Source organism: Penicillium argentinense (assembly GCF_028826775.1).
Source record: "Penicillium argentinense strain IBT 30761 chromosome Unknown utg000009l_segment0_segment0, whole genome shotgun sequence".
Taxonomy (NCBI): Eukaryota; Fungi; Ascomycota; class Eurotiomycetes; order Eurotiales; family Aspergillaceae; genus Penicillium; species Penicillium argentinense.
In genome coordinates, this window is record NW_026622668.1 from 2,172,366 (window position 1) to 2,186,075 (window position 13,710).

The 13,710-nt window shown below is 51.7% G+C and overlaps 4 protein-coding genes across 4 annotated transcripts; 2 read left to right on the forward strand and 2 right to left on the reverse strand.

The window, feature by feature from the left end:
• Positions 1 to 1,031: 1,031 nt before the first annotated feature.
• On the forward strand, positions 1,032 to 6,796 carry chsE (chitin synthase class Va; the record flags this gene model as incomplete). The annotated part of the gene is made up of 4 exons (XM_056620893.1): positions 1,032 to 1,132; positions 1,192 to 1,380; positions 1,461 to 6,709; positions 6,765 to 6,796. The coding sequence occupies 4 exons, from the start codon at positions 1,032 to 1,034 to the stop codon at positions 6,794 to 6,796; spliced, it is 5,571 nt and encodes a 1,856-aa protein (XP_056471699.1).
• A 700-nt stretch (positions 6,797 to 7,496) lies between these two features.
• On the forward strand, positions 7,497 to 7,991 carry N7532_008402 (uncharacterized protein; the record flags this gene model as incomplete). Its single annotated transcript, XM_056620894.1, has 1 exon — positions 7,497 to 7,991. The coding sequence occupies one exon, from the start codon at positions 7,497 to 7,499 to the stop codon at positions 7,989 to 7,991; it is 495 nt and encodes a 164-aa protein (XP_056471700.1).
• A 123-nt stretch (positions 7,992 to 8,114) lies between these two features.
• N7532_008403 (ATP-binding mismatch repair protein PMS1) lies at positions 8,115 to 11,420 on the reverse strand (the record flags this gene model as incomplete). Its single annotated transcript, XM_056620895.1, has 4 exons — positions 8,115 to 11,005; positions 11,072 to 11,158; positions 11,232 to 11,328; positions 11,388 to 11,420. 4 exons carry the CDS (start codon positions 11,418 to 11,420, stop codon positions 8,115 to 8,117), a joined length of 3,108 nt encoding a protein of 1,035 aa, XP_056471701.1.
• Positions 11,421 to 11,734: 314 nt separating this feature from the next.
• Positions 11,735 to 13,308, reverse strand: N7532_008404 (serine incorporator domain-containing protein; the record flags this gene model as incomplete). The annotated part of the gene is made up of 3 exons (XM_056620896.1): positions 11,735 to 13,040; positions 13,098 to 13,177; positions 13,258 to 13,308. 3 exons carry the CDS (start codon positions 13,306 to 13,308, stop codon positions 11,735 to 11,737), a joined length of 1,437 nt encoding a protein of 478 aa, XP_056471702.1.
• Between the last annotated feature and the right edge of the window lie 402 nt (positions 13,309 to 13,710).

A 13,710-nucleotide genomic window follows, 5' to 3' on the forward strand; every position in this document is an offset into this window, starting at 1 on the left:
GGTACCCTATACTACTGTGTACATAGTAGTGTACAGTACCCGTCCTGTGCGTCCCGTCTATATTTGGGATGTCTCACAAAGAGTCTCGCCACCCAGGGATGTACCAGAACTCGACCCAGCAATGTTCAGCCACGAACCCCCTAGTTTCACTCGGCTCCCCGGTTATTCTTGTGATCGCTCCACTCAGGGGGGTGGGATGTGTCTGGTGGATTCGGGATCCGAGTGGACTCACTCTGTTCTGACATGTTACTATTCCTGCAGCCCTCTGCCCGCAGCAAGGAGAGCTCAAGAGCGGACGGGCGGTGCAGGGGGACCGGTCGCATCAGGGACCAGCAGGGCCTAGGACCCTGTCCCGAGGTTGCCAGTGGCTCTCTTCCCTGTAGAGTGGAGACTTGTTTACCTGAGACCCTCATCCAGCTTAGCGTGTCGATATTTTCTGTCCACGGGACCGAAATAGCGTTGGTAGTAGCCTCAGCATCGGGCATCTCCTGAACAGGACGAAAAAGGTGAACGCGAGCTCCAAATCACAAGAGCTCCATCACTGCCGTAGATTCAGTGCGTCCTCAGTCGCTGGCCGTAGCGGCTAGAGTGCTCTTGTTTGTTCCATCCGCTTCAGTGGGGAGCTGTCGGTGGATTTACCCGAACACCAGCATCCACTCTATACATAGAATACCGTGACAAGCGCGTGACCGTACACCCGGGCTCCAACTCGTCCCCCCAGACATATCTTTTTGTGATCCCCAATCTGTTCCTCTGCCTCATCTGCTTTCTGCACCTTCGCATTTGGGTTTTGCTGCGTCTGGTTTTCTGCCTGCTGTCGCCGTGGCCTGCAGTCTGCGTCGATTGCCAGGGGCGCCTCATTCCACCCGGACATTCCCCTGTCCCTGACTGTCGCTACTCCACGTTCATTCCGAGGCGTGTCGAGACCCTGTACCGCCGACTCGGGATTTTTTTATCTTCGCTCTTGAGAAGGCCTCCGACCGGTCTTCATCACATTCGTTTCCCCTCTACCGCTTCAATCCATCGCCAAGATGGGGGGCACTCACACTCCAGCGCATGCCCAGTCCTCTCTTCCTGCGCTCCCCGCACATCTCCAGTCCGATACCCATCTAACAGCTCACTTGGCAAGCCGGTACGCAAGCCCACCCAGTTCGAACGATTTTGAGTTTTCGCATTGCTAACCTCAACTAGTTTCCATGTCGGTCTTCCCACGGCTCGTCTGTCTTCTCAGGCTCTGATCTCCCTCAACACATACACTTCGGCAACAAAAGGCCCAGATGGTGAAAAGGAAGGCAGTGCAGCGGGAGAGGCCGAAGACCTGGCCCGTCGCGCTTACACTCGCTTGGGGGCTCGGGGTGAGAACCAAGCGGTTGTGTTCCTGTAGGTAAACTCGCAATGCGAAATGCGAGACTACGCATTGCAACGATATCTGTCAACGGTGAGCTAACATCTACATCTAGTGGAGAGAGCGGATCCGGCAAGACCACCATTCGCTCGCACCTGCTATCGTCTTTCCTCTCTTATTCCTCGACCCCGCTCTCCTCGAAACTCTCCTATGCCGCCTTCGTTTTTGACACATTGACCACGACCAAGTCGAATACCACTCCTACTGCCTCTAAGGCTGGTCTTTTCCTCGAGCTTCAGTACGATGGCTCGTCCTCCGTCAACCCCACCTTAATCGGTGGAAAGATCATCGACTACCGACTTGAACGGAGCCGTATTTCGTTCGTCCCGACCGGAGAACGCAGCTTCCACTCTCTGTACTATCTTTTGGCAGGCACGAGTGCTGCCGAGAAGGCTCATCTTGGCTTTGATAACGCGATTCACGTCCACACCGGCGGTTCGGGCTCAGTCAGTCACAAGCGATGGCGTTACTTGGGTCACCCCACCCAATTAAAGGTCGGAGTCAACGACGTGGAAGGATTCCAGCATTTCAAAACTGCTCTCCGTAAGCTCGAGTTCTCCCGAGGCGAGATCGCAGAAATCTGCCAGATTTTGGCCAGTATCCTACACATTGGCGAACTGGACTTCATTTCGGGCCAGGCCACCACGACGGCTGCGGAGGAGAGCGGTGGCTACTCTCATGAGGGTGGTGAGGTGGTCACCGTTGTCAAGAACAAGAATGTTCTTGCCAACGTCGCTGCTTTCTTGGGTCTGAGCATTGAGGCGCTCGAGAACAGCCTCGGCCACCAGACCAAGACCCTCCACCGTGAGCGTGTGACGGTCATGTTAGACCCGAAGGGTGCTCGCAAAAATGCCGATGCATTCGCACGCACAATCTACTCGCTCTTGGTGACATACATTATCGAAACTGTCAACCAGAAGATTTGTGCAGCCGAGGAAAGTGTTGTCAATACTATTTCGATTGTGGACTTCCCCGGGTTTGCTACCTCTCCTGCTACCGACTCGACCCTGGACCAACTTCTGAGCAATGCAGCCACTGAGTCTCTCTACAACTACTGTTTGCAATCGTTCTTTGACCACAAGGCCGATGTCTTGGATCGTGAAGAAATCGCGGTCCCGGCCACGAGCTACTTCGACAACACCGACACCGTTCGCGGCCTCCTTAAGCACGGCAACGGACTGCTGAGTATCCTCGATGATCAAACCAAGCGTGGTCGCACAGACTCACAGTTCCTCGAAAGCGTTCGGAAGAGATTCGATGGCAAGAACATGGCCATCTCAGTGGGTGACTCGAGCGCCACGAGTACCTATGTCACACCGAATGCTCGTAGGACTGCTTTTACCGTCAAACATTTCGCCGGTGAGGTAGACTACTCAGTAACGGACCTGATTGAAGAAAATGGAGAATTCATCTCCGGTGATCTCATGAACCTCATGAAGTCAACCCGCAGCGACTTGGTTCGTGAATTGTTCGATCAAGAAGCACTGCAAACCATTACCCATCCTCGTGAGAAGACTGCCATCATGCAGGCTCAGGTTTCCTCCAAGCCTATGCGCATGCCCAGCATGGCCCGGCGCAAGCATGATGCACAAGCTCGTTTGGTCGCGTCTGCTGTGTCCCGTGCTGACAGCGATGACATCGACGAAGGCGACAGTCAGGTGGCGAGCACCCGGCGAGGCACCGCGGGTCGCAAGAGTGGTCTGATGGCCGGTCCGTCACAAGGCGCGGCAGGCCAGTTCCTGTCAGGTCTCGAGGTCATCAACAAGTGCCTGAGACAACCAAACGTGAATCCGTACTTCGTGATTTGCCTCAAACCTAACGACCGACGAATCGCGAATCAATTCGATAGTAAATGCGTGCGCATGCAAGTTCAAACGTTTGGCATTGCAGAAATAAGCCAGCGCCTCAGAAATGCCGACTTTAGCGTCTTTCTGCCATTTGCTGAATTCCTCGGGTTGGCTGACATCGGCAATGTCGTTGTGGGGAGCGACAAAGAGAAGTCAGAGGTCGTTCTGGACGAAAGAAGATGGCCCGGCAATGAAGCTCGTGTCGGAAGCACTGGTGTCTTCCTGAGCGAGCGTTGCTGGGCGGATCTCGCCAAGGTGGGAGAACGCGTGGTGCCGACATACAACATGGGCGGCAGATCCAATGATGATGGAACGTTCAACGCTGCCAGTGGAAACCCGGATGCCAAAGTCCGTCTTCTCAACCCTGCTGACCAGTCTCCGGGCGCCTATATCTATGGCGACGAGACCAAACAGGGCTATTTTGGTAGCCGTGAGTTGGATGGACGCTCTGACGCAGGAGGCTCGGCCTTTAACTCTGGTGACATGTTCCGTGACTTCGATACGAAGCAGCAAATGCTTGACAAGGGCCAGGAAAAGGACATGCAGCAAGTGGAAGAGGTCTCGATTTCAGGATCCCGCCGCCGCTGGATGGCATTGGTCTGGCTGCTGACCTGGTTTATTCCCGATTTCCTGGTTGAACATATCGGGCGAATGAAACGAAGGGACATTCGGACAGCGTGGCGTGAGAAGTTTGCGATCAACCTGATCATCTGGTTTGCTTGTGGTGTCGCCATCTTCATGATTGTTGCTTTCCCTGGATTGATCTGTCCGACGCAGCATGTCTACTCCCAAGGAGAGCTCAGCACTCATAATGGCAAGGACGGTCAAAACTCCTTTGTTGCTATTCGAGGTGTTGTGTTCAATCTGGGAGACTTTATGCCTTCTCATTATCCCAACATCATTCCGCAAAAGTCTCTCAAAAACTACGCTGGTGAAGACGCCACCAACCTCTTCCCCGTTCAGGTTTCTGCATTGTGCCAGGGTGTGGACGGGAAGGTTGATCCCAGTGTGCCACTCGACTATCGCTCGAACTTGAATGACTCCGCCAGCACCACCTCGACAACTTCTTTTGATGTCAACGCCAAATATCATGACTTCCGATACTGGACCGATCTATACCAACCAGACTGGTTCTACGAACAGATGGTCACGATGCGAGCAAATTACAAAAAAGGTTACGTTGGCTACACTGCGAAATATATGAAGAGCTTGGCCGATGAGGAAGACAAAAACATTGTCAGCATCAATGGGAAAGTCTACGATATGACATACTATATCGCAGGGCCCCGAAACCCACGTTTCCCCGAAGGCAAGAACTCGTCCTCCACCAATATCAAAACCGACTACATGAGCCCTTTGCTTGTCACACTCTTCCAGCAAAAATCTGGCTATGACGTGACGAAGTACTACAATGATCTTCCTCTTGATGCCGATCTGCGCTCCCGAATGGAACTGTGCCTGGACAACTTGTTCTTCGTTGGCCATGTCGATACTCGTAACTCGGTTAAGTGCCAATTTGCTCGGTACTTCATTCTTGCCATCTCCGTGTTGATCTGTGCGGTCCTCACCTTCAAATTCCTGGCTGCTCTGCAATTCGGAAAGAAGAACCTGCCTGAGAATCTGGACAAGTTCATCATTTGCCAAGTTCCCGCTTATACAGAGGACGAGGAATCGCTCCGTCGTGCCATTGACTCCATGGCGCGTATGCGTTATGACGACAAGCGTAAGCTTCTTCTCGTTATCTGCGACGGTATGATTATTGGTCAAGGTAACGATCGACCCACGCCGCGGATTGTCTTGGACATCTTGGGTGTTCCTGAGTCTGTAGATCCGGAACCCCTCAGTTTCGAGAGTTTGGGTGAGGGTATGAAGCAGCACAACATGGGCAAAATCTATTCTGGTCTTTACGAGGTTCAAGGTCACATTGTGCCTTTCCTAGTCGTTGTCAAGGTCGGCAAGCCTTCTGAGGTGTCTCGTCCAGGGAACCGTGGTAAGCGTGATTCTCAGATGGTGCTCATGCGCTTCCTAAATCGCATCCACTATAATCTGCCTATGAGCCCTATGGAACTTGAGATGCACCATCAGATTCGAAACATCATTGGTGTTAATCCCACCTTCTACGAATACATTCTTCAGGTCGATGCCGATACAGTGGTTGCGCCAGATTCCGCTACGCGATTCGTTTCATCATTCCTTTCCGATACACGGTTGATCGGTGTCTGCGGAGAGACAGCCCTATCCAATGCCAAAACTTCTATGGTCACCATGATCCAGGTTTACGAATACTACATTTCTCACAATCTGATCAAGGCCTTTGAGAGTCTTTTCGGATCGGTCACTTGCTTGCCCGGTTGTTTCACCATGTTCCGCATTCGTTCATCGGACACCGGAAAGCCCTTGTTCGTCAGCAAGGAAGTCGTCGAAGCCTACTCGGAAATCCGTGTTGATACTCTGCATATGAAGAATCTCCTCCATTTGGGCGAAGATCGATACCTGACTACGCTGCTTCTGAAGCATCACCCCAAGTTCAAGACCAAGTATATTTTCCGTTCTCATGCTTGGACTGTCGCCCCAGAGAGCTTCGCTGTCTTCCTCTCTCAACGTCGTCGCTGGATTAACTCTACGGTGCATAACCTGATTGAGCTGGTCCCGTTGCAACAGCTCTGCGGTTTCTGCTGCTTCAGTATGCGTTTTATTGTCTTCGTCGATCTGCTCAGTACCATCATCCAGCCCGTCACGGTTGCCTACATCATTTATTTGATCGTCTGGCTGGTGCGCGACACCTCAGTGATCCCATGGACGGCGTTCATTCTCCTTGGTGTTATCTACGGTCTACAGGCATTCATCTTCATCGTCCGACGCAAATGGGAGATGATTGGCTGGATGTTGATTTATATCCTCGCCATTCCTGTCTTCTCTCTTGCCCTGCCGCTGTATTCCTTCTGGCACATGGACGACTTCTCTTGGGGTAACACCCGGGTTATTACCGGAGAAAAGGGCCAGAAGATCGTCATCACCGACGAGGGCAAATTCGACCCTTCGTCCATCCCGAAGAAGCGCTGGGAGGAGTACCAAATGGAGTTGTGGGAGGCTCAGACCTCACGCGATGATCGCTCCGAGGTTTCGGGCTACTCCTATGGCACCCGATCGCATGCGTTCCCGCAGTCCGAGTATGGATTTCCCGGCTCCCGGCCCGTCTCCCAACTGGATCTGCCGCTGCTCAACACAGGCTCGCGTTACTCTGTGGCTCCGTCTGAGATTATGACGCGCCACATGGATACGGATATGAGCACGGAGGACCTGGCTCACCTGCCTTCCGACGACGCTATTCTCAACGAGATCCGTGAGATCCTTCGCACTGCTGATCTGATGACTGTGACGAAGAAGAGTATCAAGCAGGAGCTTGAGGCACGCTTTGGCGTCAACCTGGACCTGAAGCGGCCCTACATCAATTCTGGTATGTCTTCCCTTTATGCATCCGCAACAAGAGTCACCGCTGACCTTTTACATAGCTACCGAGGCAGTTCTTTCGGGTCTTCTCTAGTTTATCGTTCGCATTTCATTATTTGAGCCAGGTGGTTTTTCCACTCGCATCGCGACACGAGCATTATGTGTTGTTCACATCCCGTCATATCTAAGTTTCATTTGCAGGGCTCATGCATCTGTAGCCCTCCTTTTTCACGCGCCTTTTTGATTTTCGAGCGAACTTGCATGGATGAGAGATTTTCTAAGCGTGTTTCCTTATTTTTACAGCTCAGGGATTTGGTGTCTATCTTTCTTCTGAATATTTTGGCCTGGGCCATAAAATTGGTTGTTACATTAGGTATCTTCGGGATGCATGCTTTTCAATGATAATACCAGAGCCTACATACATCTGGCTCTAATATTTCTTAACTTGGTCGCGATCGTTTTAGCAGCAACCCTGGAGGTTAATTCGCTCATATCATAATCCCGTAGAACCATAATCGTATTCATCACGTACTATTCGAAGGCTCAAATATCACCCGGCTGGTCCTGCAGGTCGATCCAACGACAGGCTCACAGCACGCCACGCCAAGTGGGGTTGCAGATCTGCCCGCAGTGGAATTATATCAAGGCATATCACAAGCTCCCAGTCCCCAACTTGGTTCATACCAGCCAAGCGATATCAAAAAATATATCCTAGCTTCCATCCCTCGCCCCTGGCAAGCTTGAACACAAGTGCACTGCATAACTCAGTATATTAGCCCTCGGCGACTACCAAAATGACAGACACAACCAGCCAACAACCCCCCACCGGAACAGAAGATCAACAGAAAAAAGAGGCACTGGCCGCCTTCACCGCGACCCTCCACTCGGTCGGAACAAACCTCGAAGCACCGCTCCGCGATCGCGCAACAACCATAACCGCAAACGAAGCTGCGTTGCAACGACAGGAGACCGAGTTGGCGGAGACCACCGCGCGCCTTGCGAAGCAGAATGCGCAGTTGGCGGGGCTGGCAGATGAGGCGCGGGATGGGCTGAAGGAGATTGGAGATGTGCAGAACTGGGCGGAGATGATCGAGCGGGATCTTTTGGTTCTCGAGGATATGATGGATGATGTCGAGAAAAAGGATGCGGAGAGGGAGGAGCTCGAGCGAGACCATGGAGAGAATGGCTTTGCTCATGGTGGGGAGAATGGAGATGTTGCTATGAATGGGAACGATAGTAGCAACGGAAAGAAGGATACAACGTCGCGAGGCTGGTTACGTTGGTGGTAGATGGTGAATTGGGCTATATGATCTGTCCGAGGGGTAATCATGAATGAGCGTCAGTGTTAGTGAAGACTGGGTTTTTGTTGGTGGTCATGTATTGGATTGGATTCAGCCTATGGGTATCAATTTTCACCCCTCTGCTTCTTCCTCTTCTTCTTCCTCCTCCTCTTCAATATTTTCCTCCACAAAGCGGCGGTATATATCTAGACTATTTCCCTCGTCATCTCCGTATTCATCCCACGCATCCCATTGTCCAAGGCTCATGAGATGTCGCATTGTCGGCCGGCCGTGCGGACAGTTCCATGGCTTGTCGATGGTCCCCATATTGCGAACAACGCGCTGCATTTGTCGCTCGGTCAAGGTTTTGCCGATCATGATGCTGGACCGACAGGCGCGCATTGCGAACATCTTTCGCACTTTACTAGGACGAGGCACGGAGACTGCATTGAAGACAGGCGACTCGGACAGAAGGACAATCAGCTCTTCTAGATCTCGCGTGCCAAAGACGACTTCCTTGCTGAGTGGAAGTGAAACCAGCTGGCAGCGTCGGCCAATGGGCTCGTCGCCACTCTCGTCAACTGTTACGACGAACCCATTCTTCTCCAGGGCAACACGGTTCTCCAAAACAATTTCTTCTTCAACAGCAGTCAGATCAAGACGTTGTGGACGAACGAGTCGCTGGTATTGGACGATTGTTTCTGCCTGCAAGCGCTCAAAATTGAATTTCTCATCTGAGGCATGCTGGTCGATAATGAAGAGTTCGTCTCGCTCTTTGCCAGGTCGTACGGCAATGATGAATCCCAGATTGAACTGACCGATGATGCGCATCTGTGCGAAATCGGGCTTGCTCACCGTGAGCGACAATCGATCTTCGGCTGTTTTCCCATCATTGGTATCAAGATTTTCCTTTTCCGAGGATACAATCTGTTTTCGAAGACTTTCTCGTAGACTTATAATTTGAGACCTGAGCTGTGAAACCGATGTGTCGATCTTGCCGACAAGGTGAACAGTTGCATCCCGGTGGATGGCACCTTTGTTCATTTTGTTGGCGCGGTTGATGTTGTTCTCGCTGGAGAGTACAGCCGTCTCCTCGGCTTGATGGATGAGATGCTGGACTCTGGCCTCTTCTTCGGCCCTCTTCCCAGCTTCATCCACGTCGTTTTCCTCTGCCCCTGCTTTTGTTTCTCCGTGTGCTTCCTCACTGTCACTAGCCTCAGGTTGGCGAGACATCCCCTTTCCCTTTTTCGGAATATATTCCATATTCCTCGGTAGTGCAGAAGCATCTTCTTCATCATGTCTCTCATACGCTTCCTTTTCGACTTCTTCAACTTCTTTATCGATATATTCCTCTTCACTGGCCTCGCTGGCCTTGCTTGCCTCGCTGGCTGATTCTTCTACCTCTTCTTCTTCTTCATCTTCATCTTCATCTTGCTCCGGTTGTGTTCCTGGAGCGGCGAACTCCTTCATATGTTCTCCGAAAATATCGGGCCTAGATGGCGTATGTATCCGCCTTTTCCGCCGTGGAGGTTCTTTATTCGAAGTTCCCCGGTCCGCAGTCCGCTTGCGCAGAGGACCACTACCTACCACTGATTTCACAGTGTGACCGCCGATTGTAATAGTAGCCATTTCCGCTGGGAAGCGACGAGGGCGCATCCTGTCAAACGCGTTTTGAACCACATTAGGTGTATCTTCCTGTTCATCGGGTCGATTCATGTCTGGGGATTTTTCTGCTGAAAACTGCGACGAAAGGTTTTGGGAACCGTCGGGATTTGTTTTGTCGGTATCCCGTTCTTGAGATTCCTCAACGTCTATTTCTCGAGGCTTAACAGGTGTAGAGTCCGGTACCTGCGCAGGAGAAGTAGCAATGAGGGGTGGCACTGATCCTTGTCGGGGTGTTCGGGTAGGTCTATTTGAAGGTGTGGTATCGGTTTTTTCTGGGTTTTTACATGAGCTGAAACGCCCGAGGCTCTTTTGAACGCTCGGCTGCTCAGTCTCAACATCTTCCTCGGGCGTGTCTGTTTGTGCCTGTTCTTGAATTGGTGTGGCGGGAGATTCAGAAGTGCGCTGGCTGAGATTGCGAGCCGAAGCAAAACCTGGTAGAGCCCCTAGGGCTTGTTGCTTGGGCGTAGACAGCTTCGAGCCAAGGACTTGTGACTGGGGCACGGTCTGATCGGCGGATTCAAACAGTTGTATCAAGGACGTCTTGAGAGACTCGATCAATGCTCCCGCGTCATGGATTAAGATCTGTCGTTTGTCAGGTGACACATTCACATCGTAGGCGTCAGTGTCCATCTGGAAGTCTGCGAAGATAAATGGGGACTGGGAAACATTGAACGACTTGTAAGCTTCGTTGAAAGCCTTTGCAATTTGCGGTAGCCCACAAGGTCGCGAGTTTACAAAGAACATCTGCCGATCTGGTGTCTGACGTCCTTCCCCAAAAACAGGACGAGAGATATGGCCGCGCACAAGCATCTGGTTAGACTTTCTGTCTCCGTCTGTTCGTCTCATTGAGGCAGATGGTTCAAATTCGAGTTCCAAATCGAGAGGAATGAGTGCGGAAAGTGTCTTCGCTCCATATACATTGGCAATGTTCTCTCTGGTTGTGGGATTGCCGTTGGTGGAGAAGACCACCACGTTCTTCGTCTTTCCAACAGTGTTCCTGACATTGAACCGCACACCAGAACTGATGCAAGCGTATGCATGCAGTAGATTGAGCACTTTGCCATATTCTCGCTTGATGTTCTTTTCCAACTCGCGCCGGCGCACCGGAAGCCGCTTGAAGATTCCTTCTACCGACGCCGTAGTTCCTTTCTGACCGGCAACGATTTGTGTCTTAGACAGCTTCCCAGATGGCTCAAAATCGAGCCGGTTTGCGCGAGGGGATTGATTCGCTTGGGCTGTAACGATATGAAAGTCCGAGAGGGCGCAGAGAGACGACAGTGCTTCTCCGCGGAAGCCGAAGGTGTGCAGGCGCGAAAGGTCATCGTATGAGGAGAGCTTGGAGGTATAGTGCTTTAGAGCTAGTGAACAAATATGTAGTCAGCAACTGCGCCGATCTCTTGAGATATTCGTTCCTCCGGGCATACCAATATTCTCGTAGTTCTCCGGTGATATCCCGCTTCCATTATCTTGAACCTCGATCAAGTCCAGCCCGTTGTTTTTGAATCGTATCTCTGTGCATAAGAAACATCAGTGGCTCCTCGACAACCATAATCTGGGATGATGCCCATCCAGGCAAGCACTGACCGATCGTTGTTGCGCCTGCATCCAGACTATTCTCAACCAGCTCTTTTGCGACGGAACACAGGTCGACGATGACTTGACCGGATTGGATTTGGTGAACCTGGTAGGATCAGTGATTAGCAAATACGATTCAAACATTGCAAGGACCATATGACATACCGAGCGAGCTTCGATGGCCTGGATGGTCGCCATTGTTCATGCCATGTTGTCGAGATACGAGCGCGTCGCACTTTACGCGTGAAGTGCCAAGACCCGAGATCCGCCCGCTCCACCGCAGTCTCAAAGCTGTCAGCTCCACCAAACACGATGCATACTACGATGTACTACTACATCTATTATATCATACGTGTGCTTTCTTGTAAGATACCGCATGTGGATAGGAAATTGGACTGGAATGATGCTCATGCTACACTGCATATGTTCAAGTATAAGGTACTAAAAGAAAAAATACAATCGCTCAAAACGCCTCGGAATTTCAAAATCAGACTGTTAAGTACCAAGGTATTTCAAGCAGCAAAACGATCAGGCAGCACAACAGGCGCAACCAATGTCCACAGGTAAATCGCATAGCAAACCCAGGAGCTGACAATCTTCACCCAGCTGGCCCAATAGGTCCGGCCGACGGGCGCAAAGTCCATAGTGGTGTCGAGGTCTAGGCCTTGTGCCAGTAAGGTAGCCACCCAAGTCGTGGCCAACAAGAAAATAACATGGAAAAGAGAGTAGTTGTACTGAGTTGAACCACGTTCGTCATCTTTGCTACTGGTCTCAAACTCATCTTCGTCGTCACTTTCATCCAGAGCACTGGCCGGCAGACTGCCGCTCTCAACGGCCGCCCGGAGAGCCTCTGCACGCATCTCGCGGCGGTTGTTGGGCTGCTGGGTAACCAGTCCATGCTCGTTATCTTCGGTGCCCAGCTGACTATAGTCGTGACCACCCTTGGACCCAAGAGCGATGCCTTGAGTAGCCGCGCGAGTCGTAGTGTAGGCAATGGTAGCCATGGTGACAATGGCACCCAAGATGATAGTCACGGTACGCGTGCCACTAGAGCGGATCAAGGGGTTGCAGTTGTTGTCATCCGGCTCCATCGAGACAGCGGAAAGGGTGAGATAGGTGCAGTATACGGTGACCATAGCAGCCTGTGCCAATCCCGCTCGCGGGTTGGATTCTTGGACGGCGGGCTGAACCGAGACGAATGAAATGATCAGGAAAACGATCAAGTTGATCGTGATGGCAGCCTGATTCATCGAGCATCCACTGCGGGCAAAGAAGATGTACATCAAAATGGTCATGACAATCGAAGCCACGTACATGCCAAGAGTCGACCCGATGAGGAGACTACGCCATAGGCGCGAGTCGCTATCCTCGATCTTCTGGAGACAAAGCTCTGCCCATGAATGGGCCAGGTCTACCAGTAAGATCAAGCCCAGTAGGAGGAACAGCATGGCGCAGAAGAAGGCGATGTAATTGCCATAGACGAAGAAAAAGGGTTCTGGGATGAAAAATGACATGACCACCAACGCGAGCCAGACGATGATCTTAGGACCCCAAAAGCCATTCTGGAGGGCGGCGCGGCTATCTCGAGATGTTTTGACACCGAGAAGTAAGAGGGCAAGGATCAGATGGAACAGAGCGAGACCGAAGTTGATGCGATGGACGGCGACCCATCCGTAGCACTCCTTCCCGTCGCATCGGATTTCCATATAATCGAGAGTGAGATGTTGCAATTTCTTCATTGCCCATGGAGTAAGCATGATCCAGGAGACGATAGAGTTGACCAAGAGGATAAAGGCGTATGCGATTCGAGTCGCCATACTGAGTTGCGAGTTAGTTTGAACGTCTCGCGACTAGGCAGTCGGGATGACATCGTACCTGTTCTGAAACTTTCCACATGCACTGCAGACGGCAGAGCAGGTCGCGGCTCCACAGCATGACGTCCCAAGGGTGATGAGCTATTCAAGAAAGCAAGGACATCAGCCGAATGTTGTTGCATGACAAGGAAAGCCGACGAGGAGGCAAAGGCGAGACTTACCGTGCCCATACTGGGCACCGCCAGCAGCGGAAGGGATAAAAGAGCACCCATGGTGGAATGCGGGATGCAGGTGAGCCGGTCTCACCAGATCGCAGTGAAGATTGGTTCTCGCAACAGGCTCGAGATGTGTACCGAATTGAAGTAATGACCTGGGGGAGGGGCGCCTGGAAGAAGCGGAGGTGACGATCCCCAGCCTGTCTTCGTCATGTCACATGACTAATGACTAAGCACCGGGATCGGTCCCAATCTGAAGGTTGCCGGTACGAAGTATGCTCGTATTCAATGAGGATCGACAGGTTCGTGCAGCTACTGAGACCATATCGAAAATGCCCTGAAGAACGGTACTCTGTTCTCAATGTGATGAAATGAATATGACAGGCATTAGCAGTACAAACATGAATAAATGCACATTCACAACTTTAAACAGTCGTCGCTTATCGCTTTACATGACCC